The sequence below is a fragment of the Salvelinus alpinus genome, chromosome 11 (genome assembly GCF_045679555.1).
Source record: "Salvelinus alpinus chromosome 11, SLU_Salpinus.1, whole genome shotgun sequence".
Classification (NCBI taxonomy): Eukaryota; Metazoa; Chordata; class Actinopteri; order Salmoniformes; family Salmonidae; genus Salvelinus; species Salvelinus alpinus.
Genome location: NC_092096.1, coordinates 61,138,027 through 61,163,310, shown reverse-complemented (window position 1 = coordinate 61,163,310; position 25,284 = coordinate 61,138,027). Strand labels below are relative to the sequence as shown.

Sequence of the window (25,284 nt, the reverse complement as noted above, 5' to 3'; positions counted from 1 at the left end):
CTTACAAGCCCTATGCTCACTAACAATGCAATTCAAGAAATAGAGTTCAGAAAATATTTACTAAATAAACTAAAGTAAAAAATAAAACAAAAAGTAACACAATAAAATAACAATAACGAGACTATATACAGGGTACCAAATCACGTGTGGGGGTACAGCTTAGTCAAGGTAATTTGTACATGTAGGTAGGGGTAAAGTGACTATGTGTAGAAAATAAACAGCGAGTAGCAGCAGTGTAAAAACACATGGTGGGGGTGTAAATGTGAATAGTCCGGGTGGCCAGTTGATTAATTGTTCAGCAGTCTTGGGGGTAGAGGCTGTTAAGGAGCCTTTTGGACATAGACTTAGAGCTATGGTACCGCTTGCCGTCCGGTAGCAGAGAGAACATTCTATGACTTGGGTGACTGGAGTCTGACAATTTGGGCCTTTCTCTGACACTGCCAGGAAGCTTGGACCCAGTGATGTACTAGGCCATACTCACTACCCTCTGTAGCGCCTTACGGTCGGATGCCGAGCAGTTGCCATACAAGGCGGTGATACAACCGGTCAGGATGCTCTCAGTGGTGCAGCTTTACAACTTTTTGAGGATCTAGGGACTCATTCCAAGTCTTTTCAGTCTCCAGAGGGGGAAAAGGTGTTGTCATGCCCTCTTCACAACTGTCTTGATGTGTTTGGACCATGATCATTTGTTGGTGATGTGGACACCAAGGAACTTGAAACTCTCGACCCGCTCCACTACAGCCCCGTCGATGTTAATGGGGGCCTGTTCAGCCCTCCTTTTCCTATTGTCCTTTTCCTATTGTCAGCTATTTTATCTTGCTCACATTGAGGTAGAGGTTATTGTCCTGGCACCACACTGCCAGGTCTCTGACCTCCTCCCTATATGCTGTCTCATCGTTGTCGGTTATCAGGCCTAACACTGTTGTGTTGTCAACAAACGTAATGATGGTGTTGGAGTCGTGCTTGGCCACTCAGTTGTGAGTGAACAGGGAGTACAGGAGGGGACTAAGCACACACCCCTGAGGGGCCCCTGTGTTGAGGATCAGCATGGCAGATGTGTTGTTACCTACCCTTACCACCTGGGGGCGGCCCGTCAGGAAGTCCGGGATCCAGTTGCAGAGGGAGGTGTTAAGTCCCAGGGTCCTTAGCTTAATGTTGAACTTTGTGGGCACTATGGTGTTGAATGCTGAGCTGTAGTCAATGAACAGCATTCTCACATAGGTATTCCTTTTGTCCAGGTGGGAAAGGGCAGTGTGGAGTGCGATTGAGATTGCGTCATCTGTGGATCTGTTGAGGCAGTATGCAAATTGGAGTGGGTCTAGGGTTTCCGGGATGATGGTGTTGATGTGAGCTATGACCAGCCTTTCAAAGCACTTCATGGCTACCGACGTGACTGCTACGGGGTGGTAGTCATTTAGGCAGGTTACCTTCACTTTCTTGGGCACAGGGACTATGGTGGTCTGCTTTAAACATGTAGTTATTACAGACTCGGTCAGGGAGAGGTTGAAAATGTCAGTGAAGACATTTGCCAGTTGGTCCGTGTATGATCTGAGTACACGTCCTGGTAATCCGTCTGGCCCCGCAGCCTTGTGAATGTTGACCTGTTTAAAGTTCTTGCTCACTTTGGCTACGGAGAGCGTGATCACACAGTTGTACGGAACAGCTGGTGCTCTCATGCATGCTTCAGTGTTGCTTGCCTCCAAGCGATTTTGATTGTCTGGTAGGCTCGCGTCACTTGGCAGCTCGCGGCTGTGTTTCCCTTTGTAGTCCGTAATAGTTGGCAAGCCCTGCCACATCCGACGAGCATCAGAGCCGGTGTAGTAGGATTCAATATTAGTCCTGTATTGACACATTGCCTGTTTGATGGTTCGTCTGAGGGCATAAGGGAATTTCTTATAAGCGTTCGGATTAGTGTCCCGCTCCTTGAAAGTGGCAGCTCTAGCCTTTACCTCAGTGTGGATATTGCCTGTATTCCATGGTTTCTGGTTGGGGTATGTACGCACGGTCACTGTGGGGACCACGTTGTCGATGCACTTATTGATGAAGCTGAGGTGGTATACTCCTCAATGCCATTGGATGAATCCCGGAACATATTCCAGTCTATTCTAGCAAAACAGTACTGTAGCGTAGCATCCGAGTCATCTGACCACTTCCGTATTGAGCGAGTCACTGGTACTTCCTGCTTTAGTTTTCTCTTGTAAGCAGGAATCAGGAAGACATAATTATGGTTAGATTTGCCAAATGGAGGGCGAGGGAGAGCTTTATATGCTTCTCTGTGTGTGGAGTAAAGGTGGTCTAGAGTTTTTTTTCCTCTGGTTCCTCTGGTTAACATGCTGGTAGAAATGAGGTAAAACGGATTTAAGTTAGCCTGCATTAAAGTCCCCGGCCACTAGGAGTGCCGCTTCTGGATGAGCATTTTCTTGTTTGCTTATGGCCTTATTCAGCTCGTTGAGTGCGGTCTTAGTGCCAGCATAGGTAGATAGACGGCTACAAATAATACAGATGAAAAAACTCTCTTGGTAGATAGTGTATATATATGTGTATTGTACCAGTCAAAAGTTTGGACACACCTACTCATTTCAGGGGTTTTCTTTATTTTACTATTTTCTACATTTTAGAATGATGGTGAAGACATCAAAACTAAGAAATAACACATTTGGAATCATGTAGTAACCAAAAAAGTGTTAAGCAAATCAAAGTATATTTTATGTTTGAGATTCTTCAAAGTAGCCTCCCTTTGCCTTGATGACAGCTTTGCACACTCTTGGTATTCTCTCAACCAGCTTCATGAGGTAGTCACCAAGAATGCTTTACCAAAGCCTTCTTTTTGATACTTTCATCTATTGGTTTGATCTTCAAATGTATCACATGAAATGGGAGTATAAAATAGTATTCACCATATATAACACCTGCCTCCTCTTCCCTCCACAGCTGGGACAACCTACATCTTCGGGAGAGGAGGAGCCCTCATCACGTACACCTGGCCCCCCAACGACCGGCCGAGCACGCGGGCAGACCGGCTGGCGGTGGGCTTCAGCACGCAGCTCAAGGAGGCCGTGCTGCTCAGGGTGGAGAGTGCCAAGGGACTGGGAGACTACCTGGAGCTGCACATAGTAAGATACTAACCCGGGGACCGCAGAGGGGATAGATGGGGTAATGGGTGGGGAGTTGGAGGTGGGACATCGTGGAGGTAGAGCAGTACATGGGGTTTGTGGATTGGTGGGGTGAGTGGGTTGGCGGGACAGTATGTTGAAGTGGCACAAAGTTGGAGGGACAGTATTTTAGGGGCAGTAGCCTATATTGGAGGGACAGGAGATTGGAGGGACAATAATTTGGAGGGACAGAAGATTGGAGGGACAGTATGTTAGTAGGTTGGAGGGATAATACGTTTGAGGGAAAGGAGATTGGAGGGACAGGAGAGGGACAAGAGATTGGATGGACAGGAGAGGGACAGGAGATTGGATAGGCAGGAGAGGGACAGGAGATTGGAGGGACAGGAGAGGTACAGTAGATTGGATGGACAGGAGAGGGACAGGATATTGGATGGACAGGAGAGGGACAGTAGATTGGAGGAACAGGAGAGGGACATTAGATTAGATAGACAGGAGAGGGACAGTAGAGGGAGAATAGATTGGATGGAAAGGAGAGGGACAGGAGATTTGATGAAGAGGAGAGGGACTGACAGTAGATTGGATGGTCAGGAGAGGGACAGGAAGTGAAGTGACTACTCAGTGATCATTGGGCAGCTCTTTACCTGTTATACCCTCTTACCAAACAAATCATTTCTCCATCCCTCTTATTTTGACTCTCATATGGTCTAGGTCAGGGGTATTCAATGCTTACCCTACACTGTCCGGAGCCTGCTGCTTTTTTGTTCTACCTGATAATTCATTTCCCCCACCTGGTGTCCCAGGTCTAAATCAGTCACAAATTAGAGAGGACCAATGAAAAAACGCAGTGGAACTTGCTTCGAGGTCCAGAGTTGAGTTTCAGCAGTCTATGTAAAGAGAACCCGAAAGATAACTTTATAAGGCAATTAAAAGACATCCGGCCCTTTTAAAAAGGCATTAATGCTGCCTTTAAATGTCTCATTGACCTGTGTGCTCACTGCTCTCTGGCTGCCGACGATATTCAAAACCCATATTATTTTAATGGATGACGTTCTGTTCATTATCAGCTGGTTGCCGAACCCAGTGGCTTTGTTCTTCTCACTGTAGCTGGTGTCAAACACGCACGCGCACACACGCACGCGCACACACGCATACACGCACGCGCACACACGCACACAGATGCAAGCACACGCACACAGATGCAACACGCGTGCACACACACACACACACACACACACACACACACACACACACACACACACACACACACACACACACACACACACACACACACACACACACACACACACACACACACACACACACACACACACACACACACACACACACACACACACACACACACACCCCCCCTTCCCTGCAGGTATGAAGAGAGGCTGGTGCCAGGTGCTATTCTAGACTGTGCTGTCACTGTCTCCATGATTCCTCTCTCTCTGTCTCTGGGCTCACACTGACTAACTACAGCCTTCAAGGCAGAGTGAAAATAGTGCTGCTATCCCCTACTTTCTGCTCCTCTTTTCCTCTCCTCCCTCATCCACCCATCAGTCTATCTACCCTTAGGTGGATGTGGGGACTGAGTGTGTGTGTGTGCGTGTGTTTGTGAGTGTGTGGTGTGTGTGTGTGTGTGTGTGTGTGTGTGTGTGTGTGTGTGTGTGTGTGTGTGTGTGTGTGTGTGTGTGTGTGTGTGTGTGTGTGTGTGTGTGTGTGTGTGTGTGTGTGTGTGTGTGTGTGTGTGTGTGTGTGTGTGTGTGTGTGTGCGTGTGTGTGTGTGTGTGTGTATATTTTGACACTTCTCCCTCTTCATTACTCTTACCCCAATGCGTTTGGTCTGCCGCTGCCTAGGAGGCACAGGGACACATTTGACCTGAGGTCAAGCCTCATTCAGCACTGTGTTTGGGACTATGGCTGGGAGGGACGGACAGAGAAACACACACATACACACACACACAAACAATTACCTAGTACCCATGCACATCGACTGGTACTGGTACTGGTACTGGTACTGGTACTGGTACCCTGTGTAGATAAGTTATTGTGTATTTATTATTACTTTTATTATAACGTGTTTAACTTTTTTATTATTTCTCTATTTTATTTATCTCACTGTTAGTCTACAGCTGTTGTTTACAAAGCATTAATTTGATTTGATTTGAAGAAATCTTGCTCAGTATTGGGGCTTCATACCACAGGTTTGATTTGATTTGAAGAGCTCTGGCTCAGTGTTGGGGCTTCATACCACAGGTTTGATTTGATTTGATTTGAAGAGCTCTGGCTCAGTGTTGGGGCTTCATACCACAGGTTTGATTTGATTTGAAGAGCTCTGGCTCAGTGTTGGGGCTTCATACCACAGGTTTGATTTGATTTGAAGAGCTCTGGCTCAGTGTTGGGGCTTCATACCACAGGTTTGATTTGATTTGAAGAGCTCTGGCTCAGTGTTGGGGTTTCATACCACAGATTTGATTTGATTTGAAGAGCTCTGGCTCAGTGTTGGGGTTTCATACCACAGGTCAAGGCCAAAAACAGTGTTCTCACTGGTTTGTCATTAATAATCATGCTCAGAGGGTATTGAAAGAAATCATATTCATAGTATTGCAACTGTAAATCACCTCAATCATCACGCAGTCAATCGCAACGTGTATGGTATCCACCACACGACTCATGACATTTCCATTGATCACTCAAAAAAGATTGAACAATTTCCCACCTGAAATGTCACTTCTATTTGGCCCATTAATATGTATTGTAGCCTCCTAGTGTTATTATACTACGGCGCATTCGGAAAGTATTCAGACTCCTTGACTTTTTCCACATTTTGTTACGTTACAGCCTTATTCTAAAATGGTTTAAATAGTTTTTTCCCCTCAACAATCTACACACAATACCCCATAATGACAAAGCAAAAACACTTTTGAAGAAATTTTGGCAAATTCATAAAAATAAAAAAATGATATCACATTTACATAATTATTCAGACCCTTTACTCAGCACCTTGAAGAAGCACCCTTGGCAGCGATTACAACCTTGTGTCTTCTTGGGTATGACGCTACAAGCTTGGCACACCTGTATTTGGGGAGTTTCTCCCATTCTTCTCTGAAGATCCTCTCAAGCTCTGTCAGGTTGGATGGGGAGCGTCACTGCACAGCTATTTTCAGGTCTCTCCAGAGATGTTCGATCAGTTTCAAGTCTCTGGCTGGGCCACTCAAGGACATTCAGAAACTTGTCCCAAAGCCACTCCTGCGTTTCCTTGGCTGTGTGCTTAGGGTCGTTGTCCTGTTGGAAGGTTCTCCCATCTCCACAGAGGAACTCTAGAGCTCTGTCAGAGTGACCATTGGGTTCTTGGTCACCTCCTGACCAAGGCCGTTCTCTCTGATTGCTCAGTTTGCCCGGGCGGCCATCTCTAGGAAGAGACTCGGTGGTTCCAAACTTCTTCCATTTAAGAATGATGGAGGTCTTTGTGTTCTTGGGGACATGCAATGCTGCAGAAATGTTTAGGTACCCTTTCCCAGATCTGTGCCTCGACACAATCATGTCTCTGAGCTCTACGGACAATACCTTTGACCTCATGGCTTGGTTTTTGCTCTGACATGCACTGTCATCTGTTGGACCTTATATAGACAGGTGTGTGCCTTCCCAAATCATGTCCAATCAGTTGAATTTACCACAGGTGGACTCCAATCAAGTTATAGAAACATCTCAAGGATGATCAATGGAAACAGGATGCACCTCAGCTCAATTTCAAGTCTCTTAGCAAAGGCACTGAATAGTTACATATTTTTTATACAATTTGCAAACATTTCTAAATCCTGTTTTTGCTTTGTCATTATGTGGTATTATGTGTAGATTGAATAGGATTTTTAAAATGTAATCCATTTTAGTATAAGGTTGTAATGTAACAAAATGTGTAAAAAGTCAAGGGGTCTGAATACTTTCCGAATGCAGTTTATATAACCTGGCCTTCTACATCATTTTATATCACCCATCCTTCTATATCACCTAGCCTTCTATATCACCAATCATTCTATATCACCAATCATTCTATATCACCTAGCATTCTACATCATTCTATATCACCAATCATTCTATATCACCCATCCTTCTATATCACCTAGCCTTCTATATCACCCATCCTTCTACATCACCTAGCCTTCTATATCACCCATCCTTCTATATCACCCATCCTTCTATATCACCCATCCTTCTATATAACCTGGCCTTCTACATCATTCTATATCACCCATCCTTCTATATCACCCATCCTTCTATATCACCCATCCTTCTATATCACCTAGCCTTCTACATCATTCTATATCACCTAGCCTTCTATATCACCCATCCTTCTATATCACCTAGCCTTCTATATCACCCATCCTTCTATATCACCTAGCCTTCTATATCACCCATCCTTCTATATCACCCATCCTTCTATATCACCCATCCTTCTATATCACCTAGCCTTCTATATCACCCATCCTTCTATATCACCGAACCTTCTATATCACCTAGCCTTCTATATCACCTAGCCTTCTACATCATTCTATATCACCTAGCCTTCTATATCACCTAACCTTCTATATCACCTAGCCTTCTATATCACCTAGCCTTCTACATCACTCTATATCATCCAGCCTTCTATATCACCTAGCCTTCTATATCACCTAACCTTCTATATCACCAAGCCTTCTATATCACCTGGCATTCTATATCACCTAGCATTCTATATCACCTAGCCTTATATATCACCTGGCCTTCTATATCACCCATCCTTCTATATCACCTAGCCTTCTATATCACCTAGCCTTCTATATCACCTAGCCTTCTATATCACCTAGCCTTCTATATCACACGATATCAACTAGCCTTCTATATCACATGGCCTTCTATATCACCTACCTTTCTATATTACCTGGCCTGCTATATCACCTAGCCTTCTATATCACCTAGCCTACTATATCACCTGGCATTCTATATCACCAAGCCTTCTATATTGCCTAGTTCTCTATATCACCTAGCCTTCTGTATTACACAATATCACTGAGCCTTCTATATCACCTGACCTTCTATATCACATAGCCTTCTATTTTACACTATATCACCTAGCCTTCTATATCACCTAGCATCTATATCACACTATATCACCTAGCCTTCTATATCACCTAGCCTTTTATATCACACTGTATCACCTAGCCTTCTATATCACCTAGCATCTATATAACACAATATCACCTAGCCTTCTATATCACCTAACCTTATATATCACCTAGCCTTCTATATCATCTAACCTTCTATATCACCTAGCCTTCTATATCACCTAGCCTTCTATATTACACTATATCACCTTATATCATCTAGCCTTCTATATCACACAATATCACCTAGCCTTCTATATCACCTAGCATTCTATATCACCTAGCCTTTTATATCACCTAGCCTTTTATATCACCTAGCCTTCTATATCACCTAGCCTTCTATATTACACGATATCATCGAGCCTTCTATATCACCTGACCTTCTATATCACATAGCCTTCTATATCACATAGCCTTCTATTTTACACTATATCACCTAGCCTTCTATATCACCTAGCATCTATATCACACTATATCACCTAGCCGTTTATATCACACTATATCACCTAGCCCTCTATCACCTAGCATCTATATCACACTATATCACCTGACCTTCTATATCACCTAGCCTTCTATATTACACTATATCACCTAGCCTTCTATATCATCTAGCCTTCTATATCACATAATATCAACTAGCCTTCTATATCACCTAGCATCTATATCACACGATGTCACCTAGCCTTCTATATCACCTATCCTCCTATATCACACAATATCACCTAGCCTTCTATATCACACAATATCACCTAGCCTTCTATATCACACTATATCATCAGGGGCTTCCATCACATCCCATCGACTTTGTATCATCACAGTGGGTATATCAGTGGTGAGTCCAGATGGCAGCCTATTCCCTACGGGCGCTGGTCAAAAGTAGTGCACTACATAGGGAATGGGGTACCATTTAGGACGCAACCAGTATCAGTGTGAGTGAATTACGGGTCTGTAGGTTTCGTTATAGGGCTGATGAGCGCTGGGTTGACCTTGGGTTGACCCTGCCGACTGTCTGTACGTCTGAGCAGCTCCTTCATTCTCTCTCATTGTTGATTTTCTCTCTCTCTCTCTCTCTCTCTCTCTCTCTCTCTCTCTGTTGTCCTTATTCTCTGTTGTCCTCCCGCTCCTCCCCCCATCACTTCAGGCCATCAGCCTCTCTCCCAGCTCTTTTTATCCCCCCCCCACTGGAATTACTTTTGATTCTTTAATTACTTTCAGCTCCATGGTAGAGGACAGAGGCAAGTTTCTGTAGGACCAGGACTGGGGGCTGTACCTTCATATAACATGATGCTTTATAAGGGTCTCATGGGCAAGTGTAAATTCAGTCTGACGTGTGTCTAGTACGTCTGACGTGGGTATAGTCTGTGGGGTAATCAATTTTGATTGTGGATATCGATTGCCGTATCACTAAAGCTCTCCTACATCTCGGAGCTCAAAGAGATACAGAAAGTTCTGTGGGGACACTTTTCACTTTACATTACACAGGCCTTATTCCAGCGCAATGGATTTACCCATGTAATTACATTGTAACACACTAGTAGGTGACTAATTGTTTCTCCATGACTAGGAGAGAAATATGTCTATTAATATCAATATAAAATAATACAATAATATTAACAGTACCAGTCGAAAGTTTGGACACACCTACTCATTTAAGTTTTTATTTTTATTTTTACTATTTACTACAATGTAGAATATATTTGATATTTGATATTCTTCAAAGTTGCTACCCTTGATGACAGCTTTGCACACTCTTGGCATTCTCTCAACCAACTTCACCTGGAATGCTTTTCTAACAGTCTTGAAGGACTTCCCACATATTCTGAGTACTGAGCTGCATTTCCTTCACTTTGTGGTCCAACTCATCCCAAACCATCTCAATTAGGTTGAGGTTGGGTGATTGTGGAGGCCAGGTCATCTGATGCAGCACTCCATCACTTTCCTTCTTGGTCAAATAGCCCTTACACAGCCTGGAGGTGTGTTGGGTCGTTGTCCTGTTGAGGAACAAATTATAGTCCCACTAAGCGCAAACCAGATGGGATGGCGTATCGCTGCAGAATGCTGTGGTAGTCATGCTGGTTAAGTGTGTGTATATATATATATATATCTCCTTCCCTACCCGACCCAGCCGTCTCCATGTAGCCTCCACAAGTGAGGACAGACACAACATACAAACACAGCAGCCTCTCATTACAGGAAGTAACACGGGGTTGACGGATGCCCATTGGAGCCCTCTGTGACACCACAAAGCCTGGCTCTCCGGGCTGCATCTGGGGTTGGTCTGAGTAATGATATGCATTGGCCCTATGTCTGGCTCACAGCACCCCGCCCTTCACACACACACCAAGAGAGGGAGACACAGACACAGTTACACACACAGTTACACACACAGTTACACAGTTACACAGTTACACACACACACACACACACACACACACACACACACACACACACACACACACACACACACACACACACACACACACACACACACACACACACACACACACACACACACACACACACACACACACACACACACACACACACACACACACACACACACACACACACACACACACACACACACACACACACACACACACACACACACACACACACACACACACACACACACACACACACACACACACACACACACAAACAAACAAACAAACAAACAAACAAACAAACAAACAAACAAACGGTCCAAAAGGGCTCTGGTCCAAGTTAGTGCACTATATAGAACATAGGGTTCCATTTGGGACGGACCACTGTGTGCTTTTATATGGCCAACAAAGTGAGCTTGTTATTCATCAACTCAACGGCCTCCATTTTGGAGTGATGGGTCACCGATGCTGAAGATAGTTCCCTTATCAGTCATCTCTTAGAAGCCACTTCCTTGTTAAGTTACAGGATCATCACGGTGAATTGCCCATTTATCTGAATTGTAGGTGATTTATAGATCATTCACCACAGTTCTAAAGTTAGCTGACAAGCGGGACCAAACTTCTAGAGGAGAAAGCGAGGGAGAGACAGTCAGTGTATATCTGTGGTCCTAACAAATGACAGTCGTTATGTTTACAATGTGTGAGTTGTCACGGTAACAGCTTTATCGGACCTGACCTCATCTGCAGTTATATTGCAGAGGCGACCAGGAGTCTGGGCCCCGCCAGTCTGTTTGTCAATAAGCTGTCCTGGGTCATCACATTAAATAAGCCAAGCGCTGATTACTTGTTAGGGGCCCCATTCCTCAGAAGACCCATAGTATCTGATGACTAGTGTGACGGTGCCAGGTTCTCCGTAAACGATGGAGAAGTGTATTTCAGGGTCACTGTGAAGTATGGCTCTTACAAGTTTTCCACCAGAATTTCTGAGGACCACATTTTTGCTACATTAACATTTTTACACCAACAAATAACCTTAAATTCATTACATTTTCATCTCTTCACAAAAAATTCACCAGTAAATGCATTTACCCAATAAAAAAAAACTATTCTCAAAATGATCTTTCTCAAAAGCATTTGAATATTGTCCCATACAATAATCTGTACTCTAAATGTTGAGGCCCCACAGCAGTTCCCCCCAGAGTTGAATACCACTGCTAAGGAACAGACACACTCATAATCTCATCTCTCCCCTCCCCTTCTTCCTTTTCCTCTTAAACGAATGTCACTTTAAAAAATTGAGTCCCCTTCATCTTGCCGACGGGGGAGAAAAGACACAAGCCAAACATAGGGTTGTGTGTGTGTGTGCGCGTGTGTGTGTGCGTCCGTGTGTGCTCGTGAAGGAATGTTTGATGAATGATATGTTGGCGCAGGGGGGCCAGCGGTCGTTGGCATTAACGAGATGGGGCCCTGGTGGGTTTGGGAGGAGCCTCTCCTCAGCATGCGTGGGGCCGGGCGGCTATCGATTAATCCTGCCTCTGCGGCCCACTAATGAATATCCTCCACATGGGTGGAGTGCTGACAGCCTCGCCTGAAGGCCTCCACCTGGCTCTCTGTGCTCTTCCTGCTTTCCGTGGTTTTCCTGTCTCCTCCCTCAGGGGGGGGGGGGGGGCTGCTCAGAGGAGAGTGCCCCCTACAAGTCTGGGATGCTTTGGGGAATTAGCACCGATTAGTTTCACGCTCCACAGCTGCAGGAAACTGTCTCGGTATGGAGATTGAACCAAAATGACCAGATGAAGTCTAAGCAATGAATGGATAGTTAGACCTTTTAACCATTGTGGTTGATTATATTCTGAGAAATACAGGCAACCACCCAGGTAGGCTAGGAACCTAGGTAGAAAGGTAGCTAACTAGGTGGATAGGTATTAGCACAGAACAGGTCCCTTGCTGTGTTTGTAGTTGCGGTGGCGATGAGGCTGTGAATGCCCAGTGAGTTCTGGGTGTGAATGCCCAGTTAGTAAATAGATTGCCTCCCTAGGATCAATACGCTGTTAGGGGAGAAGGGAGGAGCAGGGAGGCAGGACTGACCTGCTGTATCCTGGTTGATCTAATTCCCTGGGGAAGAGGGGATAGAGGGTACACCACAGCACCCATTCACTCACTACGGCTAAAGAGTGCATAAGCTATATCCACCACACGCATTGGTTCAAATAGTGTTTGTTTTCATTCAAATAATTTATTCTTTCTATTGATTCTGTCAACTGAGTTAATCCAATAGCACTGAGTTAATCCAATAGCACTGAGTTAATCCAATAGTATTGAGTTAATCCAATAGCACTGAGTTTATCCAATAGTATTGAGTTAATCCAATAGTATTGAGTCAATCCAATAGCACTGAGTTAATCCAATAGTATTGAGTTAATCCAATAGCATTGAGTTTATCCAATAGCATTGAGTTAATCCAATAGTATTGGGTTAATCCAATAGCATTGAGTTAATCCAATAATATTGAGTTAATCCAATAGTATTGAGTCAATCCAATAGTATTGCGTCAATCCAATATCACTGAGTTAATCCAATAGCATTGAGTTAATACAATAGTATTGAGTCAATCCAATATCACTGAGTTAATCCAATAGCATTGAGTTAATACAATAGTATTGAGTTAATCCAATAGCATTGAGTTAATACAATAGTATTGAGTTAATCCAATAGCATTGAGTTAATCCAATAGTATTGCCAGAAAATCAGATAAATTGATGGAGGGAGAGAGGGGGAAGAGGGAGAGAAAATGGAGAGAGGAAGTAAAAGTGATCAAAAGGGAGAGACAGAAAGAGGGAGAGAGAATGGGTAGATTGAGTTACCAGCCTCTCCTGTCCTGTCCTCTCCTGTCCTCGCTTGTCCTGTCCTGTCTTGTCCTGACTTGTCCTGTCTTGTCTTGTCCTTTCTTATCTTGTCCTGTCTTATCCTGTCTTAACTTGCCCTGTCTTGTCCTGTCTTGTCCTATACTAACCTGTTCTGTCTTGTCCTGAGGTGCTGTAGATTTCCACTCTGCATCGCTCGTCATATATCAGCTCTGCAGCTCCAGTCTTGTAATCTCCTCTAGCAGTATAGGCTTATGTGTTCCTCTCTGTCCCTGTCTGCTTCTCCACTATGCCATGCAGTGTACTTTAAAAGACTAAAACACAACTCAACTGTATGTGTATTGACTTGTAACCAAACTGTATTCCTCAGCTCTCCCCTAAACATCCTCTCACGGATGAGTCTCCCTCAGTGAGTTTCTGTTATCTGACTGAGGTTGTGCCCTCTGTACGGGCAGCAGTGGGTCTGTTTTCTATCTCTGGAGCCAGTCAACCACACAGAGTGTATATCTGACAAACAGAAAGAGAGGGAGAAAGACGGAGACTGAGAGAGAGGGAGGGGGGGGGGGCAGAAGAGAGAAAGAAATATGGCGAGAGCTGTAGGATAGAGAGATGGGGGACTTTAGGGCCAAGATGGAGAGGATGCAATGAAGCGAGAGATGGAGGAAGAGAGAGAGGGAGAGGAAAGAGGGAAAACGGAGAGAGATGTTTAGCTCTGTTCAGCCATGCAGAGTTCACATACGGATGTGTGGTCCAACCACTCAATGCACTCAAAGCCCGTGTGCCGAGAGCACCCTCGATTAAAACCACAGCCGCCCTCACTGCCACGCTCCTCGCGAAGCCCTACATAGTTTAACACCAGTGTGGCATTGTACTGTTTTTCAAAATGCACACTGTTAAGAATAGTTGAGGCGCTGTCAATTAAAATGTTTGCTGAATAGCAAACTGGACTGTTGAAAGTGAATTGTGAAGATAAAGGGAGAATGTGTGTTGTTTCATTCAAATTCCTCATGAGGCATAAGCTTGCTTGAGCAGAATGTTCATGGATGTCATGTTGTCTATTTAGATAACTAGACAGCCAACTGCCACTCCATCTGCCAATTCACTACTCAGCAGGAGAAGAGAACCGGAGCCTTTCCATTGGCCGGTTCCTCTCCCAGTGAGGTTGAGCTTGAGACCGACCCTGGTCGGAGTGGGTTGGTCAGGGTGTTGCGAGACGATTCGTTCCAGAGAGGTGTGTGTGTGTACCTGTGTATTGATGTGTGTATTATTTAGATCTCACTGCGGCATCTTTAGTGAATCTATACGTCTGGTGTGTGTTTGTTTGTGTGTGAGAGAGAGACCGTTGTACTCGGCATGCCCAGAACTCATGCAGCTTTCCCCCCCCCGGGTCTGTTAGTGTGTTAAATCAATCCCCCCTTCTCTAACGGGCAATTAATTTGTGTTGTTTAGAAAAGAAGGGGGAGGAAGAGGTGTAGTAAAGAGGAGAAGTAGAAGAAAGATGAGTTTGATAGGTTATCTGCCTTTGCATGTGATATCAGAGATGAGTTTCTGAAAAGATCCCTGTCTTCTCTCTCGCTCTCTCTTTTTCTCTCTCCCTCCCTCGCTCCTTCCTTCTTTCACCCTAATCCTGGAGGGTTCACTGATATGATGGATTGAGGTTATAGCTCAGTGAACAGAGAATTTTTTTACAGTTCCTTCCACTTTCCATCCGCAATGGAACTCCTTTGACGGCGATACCTGAGGCACGAAGCTCAGGCCCGTCAGATTGGCCCTGTGTGTGTGCATGTGGATCAGCCACTGGAGTAACCGGCCCCTCCGATAAGGAGTGAATATTATTCTGTAAAAGCGGTTATTGCTATGCCAAATCCGCTGTAAAGACCACTTTAGATTGGATTTGAAGGCTCAGCTGGCCACGCACCATCACCAGCACACAAATTACTTCCCCCTCAGCAGGCTGAAAAGATTTGGCATGAGCCCTCAGATCCTCAAAATGTTCTACAGGTGCACCATTGAGGGCTTATTGACTGGCTGCATCACCGCTTGGTATGGCAACTGCTTGCCATCCGACCGCAAGGCGCTACAGAGGGTAGTGCAGACGGCCCAGAACATCACAGGGTCGAGCTCCTTGCCATCCATGACTTCTATACCAGGCGGTGTCAGAGGAAGGCCCTAAAAATTGTCCAAGACTCGAGCCACCCAAGTCATAGACTTGGGTGGCAAGCAGTACCGATGCACCAAGACTGGAACCAACAGAGGTTCTACCCCCAAGCCATAAGACTGCTAAATAGTTAGTTAAATAGTTAACCAAATAGCTACCTGGGCTATCTGCATTGACCCTTTTTTGCACAAACTACATTTTACTGATGGGAGGGCCATCCATTTGTATTTCAGAGAGGTCTCGTGTTATCTCTCAGTAACTACATGTGTTCTCTCTGCATTGTTCATTTGATTTGAAATGACTCCAGCTGAAAACCAAAGCTCTTGTTTTCCCACTCAAATGGTAGAACTTTCTCCCGTCAGCTTTTTACTAGAAATTGGAATGCAGAAAAGTTTATTTTCTTGGCACTTATTTTCAATGCATGAGGTAATTGTGTGAATGCTGAAGAACTAAAAAAGCTCCAATGTTAAGATCCTGGTTGGGTCTCCGTGGTGGGAATTTACAGAGACACTGAGTCAAGAAGAGGCTCAGCAAAGAATTCACTGTCGCTTTGATTTGCATCAAGGGAATATGCTGTTGTGAGTATGTACTTACCCTGAATGGGAAAGCACACACACACACACACATACAATACATACTGTTCTGGAGGCGGTAGAGTGCTTTCCATCAAGACGATCTATTCAAAAGTTCTACGTAATTTAGCGATTCATGTGACTCTCCCCATCATGGCTACATGTGACTCTCCCCATCATGGCTACATGTGACTCTCCCCATCATGGCTACATGTGACTCTCCCCATCATGGCTACATGTGACTCTCCCCATCATGGCTACATGTGACTCCCCCCATCATGGCTACATGTGACTCCCCCCATCATGGCTACATGTGACTCTCCCCATCATGGCTACATGTGACTCCCCCCATCATGGCTACATGTGACTCTCCCCATCATGGCTACATGTGACTCTCCCCATCATGGCTACATGTGACTCTCCCCATCATGGCTACATGTGACTCCCCCCATCATGGCTACATGTGACTCCCCCCATCATGGCTACATGTGACTCTCCCCATCATGGCTACATGTGACTCTCCCCATCATGGCTACATGTGACTCTCCCCATCATGGCTACATGTGACTCCCCCCCATCATGGCTACATGTGACTCTCCCCATCATGGCTACATGTGACTCTCCCCATCATGGCTACATGTGACTCTCCCCATCATGGCTACATGTGACTCTCCCCATCATGGCTACATGTGACTCTCCCCATCATGGCTACATATGACACCCCCCATCATGGCTACATGTGACTCTCCCCATCATGGCTACATGTGACTCTCCCCATCATGGCTACATGTGACTCTCCCCATCATGGCTACATGTGACTCTCCCCATCATGGCTACATGTGACTCTCCCCATCATGGCTACATGTGACTCTCCCCATCATGGCTACATGTGACTCTCCCCATCATGGCTACATGTGACTCTCCCCATCATGGCTACATGTGACTCTCCCCATCATGGCTACATGTGACTCCCCCCATCATGGCTACATGTGACTCCCCCCATCATGGCTACATGTGACTCTCCCCATCATGGCTACATGTGACTCCCCCCATCATGGCTACATGTGACTCTCCCCATCATGGCTACATGTGACTCCCCCCATCATGGCTACATGTGACTCTCCCCATCATGGCTACATGTGACTCCCCCCATCATGGCTATATGTGCAGGGAGAAGTTGGGAAGCAGAGAGCTTCGGGTTCATCATTCATTGAACATCGCCTGAGGAAGGAAGAGAAACCAGTCGTACTATCTATCTCCCATCCTGTTTCTCTCTCTCCCTCTCTTTCCCAGTCTGAACAACAACTTTGAATGATTCATTCCATTCCATTGGCAACCCGTGTTTTAAAAAGACGTTCTGTACTTCAACTTATTTATTTTTAAACTCTGGAATTGTTAGCGTACAAGCTTGAAAGTGTATGTATGAGCAACGAGTTAGAAGAGTGAGCCAACGGTTAAAATATACTTTGAGGAAAACATGAAGTCTGTCAGACGCAGTATGTGAGGGGATGGAGAGAGGGATGAAGGGAGTAAATGAAAGGTAATCGTCTCCTCTGCAAATCCAATTTCCAGCTAGTGAGCCCACCTCATCAAGCAACCTGCAGCGTCCAAATGGTGTCCTCATTAAATCAAGAATACTGCAGCTTCTTAAAACGTTACGTCAGCAAACAGACAGGACTCTCTCTCCCCCTCTCTCTCGTTATATCATTCTTTGTCTCGCTCATTCTCTCTTCCATGCTCTCTCTTGCACGCTCTCGCTCTCTCTGCTGAGTCACATGTACCTACACGTCTTTTAACACCATGGTCCAGGCAGGCTGACAAGTTTAGGGGTAGGTAGAGCCTGTTAGTATGGAAGGAAGTCAGGTAAAATAATATCCAAAGTTTGAGTCAGACTGGGGAAAATGGAGTAAAGTCACAATGGCTGGAAACTTTATTTGAGAGAAATTGTGGTAGCAACAAATAAATACGAACAAGGATTTGGACAAAGAATGACGCCAATGGGCTGAAAGGAGGGGATAGCAGGAAGCCTAAAGTCACAATTTCCGAGAGGGGACGGAGGAGAGAAAGTTGTACACTCACTGTGGAGATGGAGCATGGCATCGTCTACTACGGTATCTTAGAGAAAAAGTTTTGAGGAACAAACTAATGGAGAAGAACGGCAGGGGACAGCGGTGCAGGCAGTCACTTGCATCGTAACAAGTCGGAAAAGGACTTGACTGCAGCATTCTTTAACTATCTGAGGGTTTGTTTGCTCAACTCAGAGCTCGATCACTTCCCGGAGCAATTAGCTGAGCCCACATGCCTGTTTGATTACACCGATGAAATTAGCTCTCCCCAGCCGGACCGCACTACTCTAACCTTGCTCCAACGTGACAACACTGAAGTAGTTTAGTTTGCAAAGCTTCCCTCAATCTACTTTCTTCTCTTACTGTAGAGTCAGTGAATATGTAACATATAGGTTTAGGTTTTTGTATGTGCAGGGAAACTTAGGTTTAACTCTCCCAATTTACTATTCTCTTCTGGCACTAGAGGCAATATACTGCGTATGTTATGTAAAGATTCTGGATGTGGAGGAAACTGTGAATAGGTTTGCGTGCTGTAGCGTTAATGTCCACGATTCGTGCTATTAGGTTGAAAAATGAGAGTGGGCAGAACCATTTTCCACCATTTTGCTTGACGGATGAAAGTGATCCAATCCCCTCGTTGGCCATTTACATTGGCCATGCTATCCCCCCCCCCCCCCCCGGCAGTCCCAATAATTACAAAACTGCAATAATCGACCGTGTCGCCGTGTTTCTGATGGATGAACGCTGATCGCTTCTACCCAGAGTGCAATATATGTTTACCCTCAACAGCTCGACTTATTGAGCACCCATAATACATTTCTCTAGATTCACACTCAATCAAAACCAATCGACTAACTAATCAACATCCTGTAATTGTATACAGTGATGCCCAACGAACAGCTGCAGACATACATTTCAGTGCATTCGCAGAACCCATTACTTTTTCCACATTTTGTTTATGTTACAGTTACAGTTACTCTGAAATGGATTAAAATATTTCTTTCCTCATCAATCTACACACAATACCCTATAATGAAATAAAATGGTTTAATTAAAAATGTTAAAATTAAATACCGTATTTAAATAAGTATCCATACCCTTTGCTATGAGACTCGAAACTGAGCTTAGGTGCATCCTGTTCCCAGTGATCCTCATTGAGATCTTTCTACAACTTGGAGTCCACCTGTGGTAAATTCAATTGATTGGACACGATTTGGAAAGGCACACACCTGTCTATATAAGGTCCCATAGTTGACAGTGCATATCAGAGCAAAAACCAAGCCATGAGGTCAAAGGTATTGTCCGTAGAGCTCAGAGACAGGATCGTGTCGAAGCACAGATCTGGGAAAGGGTACCTAAACATTTCTGCAGCATTGCATGTCCCCAAGAACACAATGGCCTCCATCATTCTTAAATGGAAGAAGTTTGGAACCACCAATTATTTTCCTAGAGCTGGCCGCCCGGGCAAACTGAGCAATCGGGGGAGAAGGACCTTGGTCAGGGATCAAGAAAACGATGGTCACTCTGACAGAGCTACATAGTACCTCTGTGGAAATGGGAGAACCTTCCAGAAGGACAACCATCTCTGCAGCACTCCACCAATAAGGCCTTTATGCTAGAGTGGCCAGACGGAAGCCACTCCTCAGTAAAAGGCACATGACAGCCAGACTGGAGTTTACCAAATGGCACCTAAAGGACTCTCAGACCATGAGAAACAAGATTCTCTGGTCTGATGAAACTAAGATTTAACTTTTTGGCCTGAATGCCAAGCGTCACATCTGGAGGAAACCTGGCACCATCCTTACGGTGAAGCATGGTGGTGGCAGCATCATGCTGTGGCGAGGTTTTTCAGCGACAGAGACTGGAAGAGTAGTCAGGATCGAGGGAAAGATGAACAGAGCAAAGTACAGAGAGATTGTTGATGAAAACCTGCTCCAGAGCACCCAGGACCTCAGACTGGGGCGAAGGTTCACCCTCCAACAGGACAACAACCCTAAGCACACAGCCAAGAGAAAGCAAGAGTGGTTTCAGGACAAGTGCTGTGTCTGAATGTGTTTGAGTGGCCCAGCCAGAGCCAGAGACTTGAACCTGATCGAACATCTCTGGAGAGACCTGAAAATAGCTGCACAGCCTGACATACCTTGAGAGGATCTGCAGAGAAGAATGTGAGAAGCAAGCTTGTAGCGTCATACCCAAGAAGACTCGAGGCTGTAATCGATGCCAAATGTGTTTCAACAAAGTAATCAGTAAAGGGTCTGAATACTTATGTGATATTTGTGATATTGTGATATTTGTGATATTTATAGTTTTTATTTTGCTTAACAATTGTCTGAAAACCTGTTTTTACTATGTCATTATGGGATGTTGTGTGTAGATTTATAAGGGGAGAAAAAAAACTATTAAATCAATTTAAGAGTAAGGCTGTAATATAACAAAATGTGGAAAAACTAAATTCTTCCCGAATGCACTGTGTATATACAAAAGTAAGTGGACACCCCTTCAAATTTGTCGATTTGTCTATTTCAACCACACCCGTTGCTGACAGGTGTATAAAATCGAGCACACAGCCATGCAATCTCCGTAGACAAACATTGGCAGTAGAATGGCCTTACTGAAGAGCTCAGTGACTTTCAACGTGGCACCGTCATAGGATGCCACCTTTCCAACAAGTCAGTCATCAAATTTCTGCCCTGCTAGAGCTTCCCCGGGCAACTGTAAGCGCTGTTATTGTGAAGTGGAAACGTCTATGAACAACAACTGCTCAGTCACGAAGTGGTAGGCCACACTAGCGCATAGCGTGTAAATATCGTCTGTCCTCGGTTGCAACACTCACTGCTGAGTTCCAAACTGCCTCTGGAAGCACATGAACTGTTTTTTCGGGAGCTTCATGAAATGGGATTCCACACAAGCCTAAAATCACTATGCACAATACCAAGCATCAGCTGGAGTGGTGTAAAGCTCCCCGTCATTGGACTCTGGAGCAGTGTAAACGCGTTCTCTGGAGTGATGAATCACGCTTCACCATCTGGCAGTCCGATGGACAAATCTGGGTTTGGTGGATGCCAGGAGAACACTACCTGTCCCAATTAATAGTGCCAACTGTAAAGTTTGGTGGAGTTGGAATAATGATCTGGGGCTGTTTTTCATGGGTCAGGCTAGGCCCCTTAGTTCCAGTGAAGGGAAATCTTAATGCTACAGTATACAATGACATTTTAGACCATTCTGTGCTTCCAACTTTGTGGCAACAGTTTGGGGAAGGCCCTTTCCTGTTTCAGCATGACAATGCCCCTGTGCACAAAGCAAGCTCCATACAGAAATGCTTTGTCAAGATCGGTGTAGAAGAACTTGACTGACCTGCACAGAGCCCTGACCTCAACCCCATCGAACACCATTGGGATGAATTGGATCACCGACTGCGAGCCAGGCCTAATTCCCCAACATCAGTGCCAGACCTCACTAATGCTCTTGTTGCTGAATGGAAGCAAGTCCCTGCAGCAATGTTTCAACATCAAGTGGAAAGCCTTCCCAAAAGAGTGGAGGCTGTTATAGCAGCAAAGGGGGACAAACTCCATATTAATGCGCATGATCCTTTTGGCAATGTAGTGTGTCATCATCATTATTGTCACAGATAGGAAAGGAGATGACTGAACAGCAAGTAGGCTCCCTACATAGTACACTACCCTATAGGCCCTGGTCAAAAGGAGTGCACTATATAGGGAATAGGGTGTCATTTTAGATCATTCCGCTAACTCAACCTGGGAGAGATAATCTCTGTGCAGGCAGCACACAGGACACCCACAGCTCCTCTCCTGCGGTCCTAACAAGCCCCTGATCGTAGGGCCGCAGGGTGGGACACTATTTGGCAGGGAGACACTATTTGGCATGACAGGCCCTCCCTGTAGCTCTGGAGGTCTGGTTCCCCCCTGCCAAGCCTACAGCTGTGTTTGAGGCTTCCTACTGTACTGAGTCCCAGACAGGGGATGGATTGAATGCTGCAGTTTGTCACTCCTCTTTGACTTGAAAATATAGATATACACAGAACACACATACACACAACACAACAAACTGAGCACACACACACACACACACTCACACTCACACTCACATACACACATACAACACTCACACACACACAACACACAGAGCACACACACAAACTCAGAGCCCACACCAGAGTTAACTAATGGCCAATGAAAGCTGGCAAGGTTGCAGAGGGGAGAAGGAATGCGGGGTTGGCTGGGCATTTTTCAGCACAGAGAGCCACAGGAACCTCTGCAGACGCACACACACACAGACACCTTTTCCATGCTAGATCTGTCAGCGCAGGGTGCCTCATATGCCATGTTTGCCATGACGATTAGCTCCACATCTGGACTGATGATAGTGAATGTTGGCAGACCATCTGCTTCTTCTCAATATTGGCTTGGGGAACCATGGCGCATGGCATCGCTAGCCAGGTACACCCGGTGACCCCATGGCACTGCCAATTTTACCTGCTCCAAAAACCAGCACAGTAATCGTATCATCACTAAACTCGTGCAGACATTCAGGTAACATTGCTAACGTGCTAGCCTCCCCCTCCCCAACCGTGGGCCATTTTCCTGTTCATCATTATGACAGTTAGCCTCGGGCTAACCCAAAATATGCTAATCCTCTTTAGCTAGCTGTATGGAAGTATATGGTGTGATGATACATGCACACTGTGTGTGTTTGGGGGGGGACATGTGTGTGTGTGTGTGCGCACTTACTTGCTCACACGTGTGTGTGTGTGTGTGTGTGTGTGTGTGTGTGTGTGTGTGTGTGTGTGTGTGTGTGTGTGTGTGTGTGTGTGTGTGTGTGTGTGTGTGTGTGTGTGTGTGTGTGTGTGTGTGTGTGTGTGTGTGTGTGTGTGTGCGCTTCCCGCAGGGTGAACCCAGATGGGATTAAAGGTTGTGGTCCCTGTGGAACCAGCCTAATGTGATTGGCATAATGGGTGAAATAAGGCGTAGGTTCAATTACCAGGCTGAGGTTGGAGATAGTCACGCAGTCTCAATTTACACGCCTGTAGTCTACAGGAGGATGACGTGGACTGATAGAGAGGAGGGGGAGATGAAGAGAGGATGAACAAGGAGTGCCTATATTGAATAGAATGATGGAGGGATATAAGGGAGGAGAAGGAGATGGATAGAGAGGGCATGAGAGGAGAAAAGGAGGCGTTCTCAGCCTGGTCTTTGATAGATTGGAGGATAGGATGGAGAGATGGAGGAAGGGTCGGGAGAGAGGATGAAAGGGGGAGTGCATAGCGTGGTGTTTGATAGGATGGAGGGAAAAGAAGAGGAGATGGACAAAACTAATCGTGGGTCAAATGTATGGGGGGGGGACACAGGGGCAAGGCTCTGCATTTTGGCGCCGCATTAGTAAACCAATCATGTAAATACAAGGTCAGAGCCACTCATATACTTCCTGGTAGGTAGAGAGACTGTTGAATGATGAAAATGAAAACAGAAGACATAGCATGAAATGTCCCTGGTAAATATCAAAATGCATTAGTCAGCAGCCAGCATCTATCTAGACACTTTACTACTATCTTCCCAAACTGGCCTGCCAGCTCATTAAAAACGTATTTTATTCTACCAGGAAATCAAGCAACATACAAGTGTATGCTGATGACTACAAGGCGCTACCACAGATAGAACAATGAGACAGATATTTCACCTCGCTTAGCAGGCTGGGGTCTATCTTGGTTTAGTTGTAAAAGTCTCTGGTGCCACTGCTGCTTGCCTCAGAGATGCTATTCTTCTCCCTGACGGCTACGGTGAAGGAACAACCCAGAGTCCCAATGCAAACAGAAACTTTAGCTTTAATTAAACTATAAACTTTGTTTCATATCCAACAACTGGCACAAGCTGTTGTCTTGATGCCTTTTGGGGAAGAGCTGGAGAAGCCGTTTCTACGAAAACACATAACTCTATTTAATTAATTGCTATACTCTAGTCACTACTGTCTAGTCCCCCCACACCTTAACATATGCTGATAACGGTTGTTGAGGGGTAGTGCGAGTGGAAAAAGTGTGAAATGTAACAGCTGTGTCAACAGTGTAATGTCACCACTCACGGAATACACCTGAGAATAGTTTGTATATAGAGTACCAGTCAAAAGTTTGGACACACTTACTCATTTCAGGGTTTTTCTTTAATTTTACTTTTTTCTACATTGTAGAATAATAGTGAGGACATCAAAACTATGAAATAACACATATGGAATCATGTAGTATACTCATATGTATATACTGTACTCGATACCATCTACTGCATCTTGCCTATGCCGTTCTGTACCATTACTCATTCATATATCTTTATGTACATATTCTTTATCCCTTTACATTTGTGTGTATAAGGTAGTAGTTGTGTAATTGTTAGGTTAAATTACTCGTTGGTTATTACTGCATTGTCGGAACTAGAAGCACAAGCATTTCGCTACACTCGCATTAACATCTGCTAACCATGTGCATGTGACAAAAAAAAAGATTTGATTTTATTTGATTTAGTAACCAAAAAAAGTGTTAAACAATCAAAATATATTTTAGATTATTCAAAGTATCCACCCTTTGCCTTGATGACAGCTTTGTACACTTTTGGCATTCTCTCAACCAGCTTCATGAGGAATGCTTTTCCAACGGTTTTGGAGAAGTTCCCACATATTCTGAGCACTTGTTGGCTGCTTTTACTTCACTCTGGGGTCCAACTCTTCCCAAACCATCTCAATTGGGTTGAGGTTGGGTGATTGTGGAGGCCAGGTCATCAGATGCAGCACTCTATCACTCTCCTTCTTGGTCAAATAGCCCTTAAACAGCCTGGAGGTGTGTTTAAGGTCATTGTCTTGCTGAAAAACAAATGATAGTCCCACTAAGCACAAACCAGATGGGATGGCGTATCGTTGCAGAATGCTGTGGTAGCCATGCTGGTTAAGTGTGCCTTAAATTCTAAATAAATCACAGAGAGTGT

At 44.9% G+C, this 25,284-nt stretch overlaps 1 protein-coding gene across 17 annotated transcripts in view; it reads left to right on the top strand.

Annotated features, from left to right (window-relative positions):
• Positions 1-25,284, top strand: part of LOC139534958 (neurexin-2-like) — a 1,135,712-nt gene that overhangs the window by 971,011 nt on the left and 139,417 nt on the right. For all 17 annotated transcript variants that reach the window (XM_071334534.1, XM_071334530.1, XM_071334533.1 and 14 more), the window contains one exon: positions 2,932-3,113. In XM_071334534.1, coding sequence (XP_071190635.1) covers positions 2,932-3,113 — 182 coding nt within the window. The remainder of the gene's footprint in view (positions 1-2,931; positions 3,114-25,284) is intronic.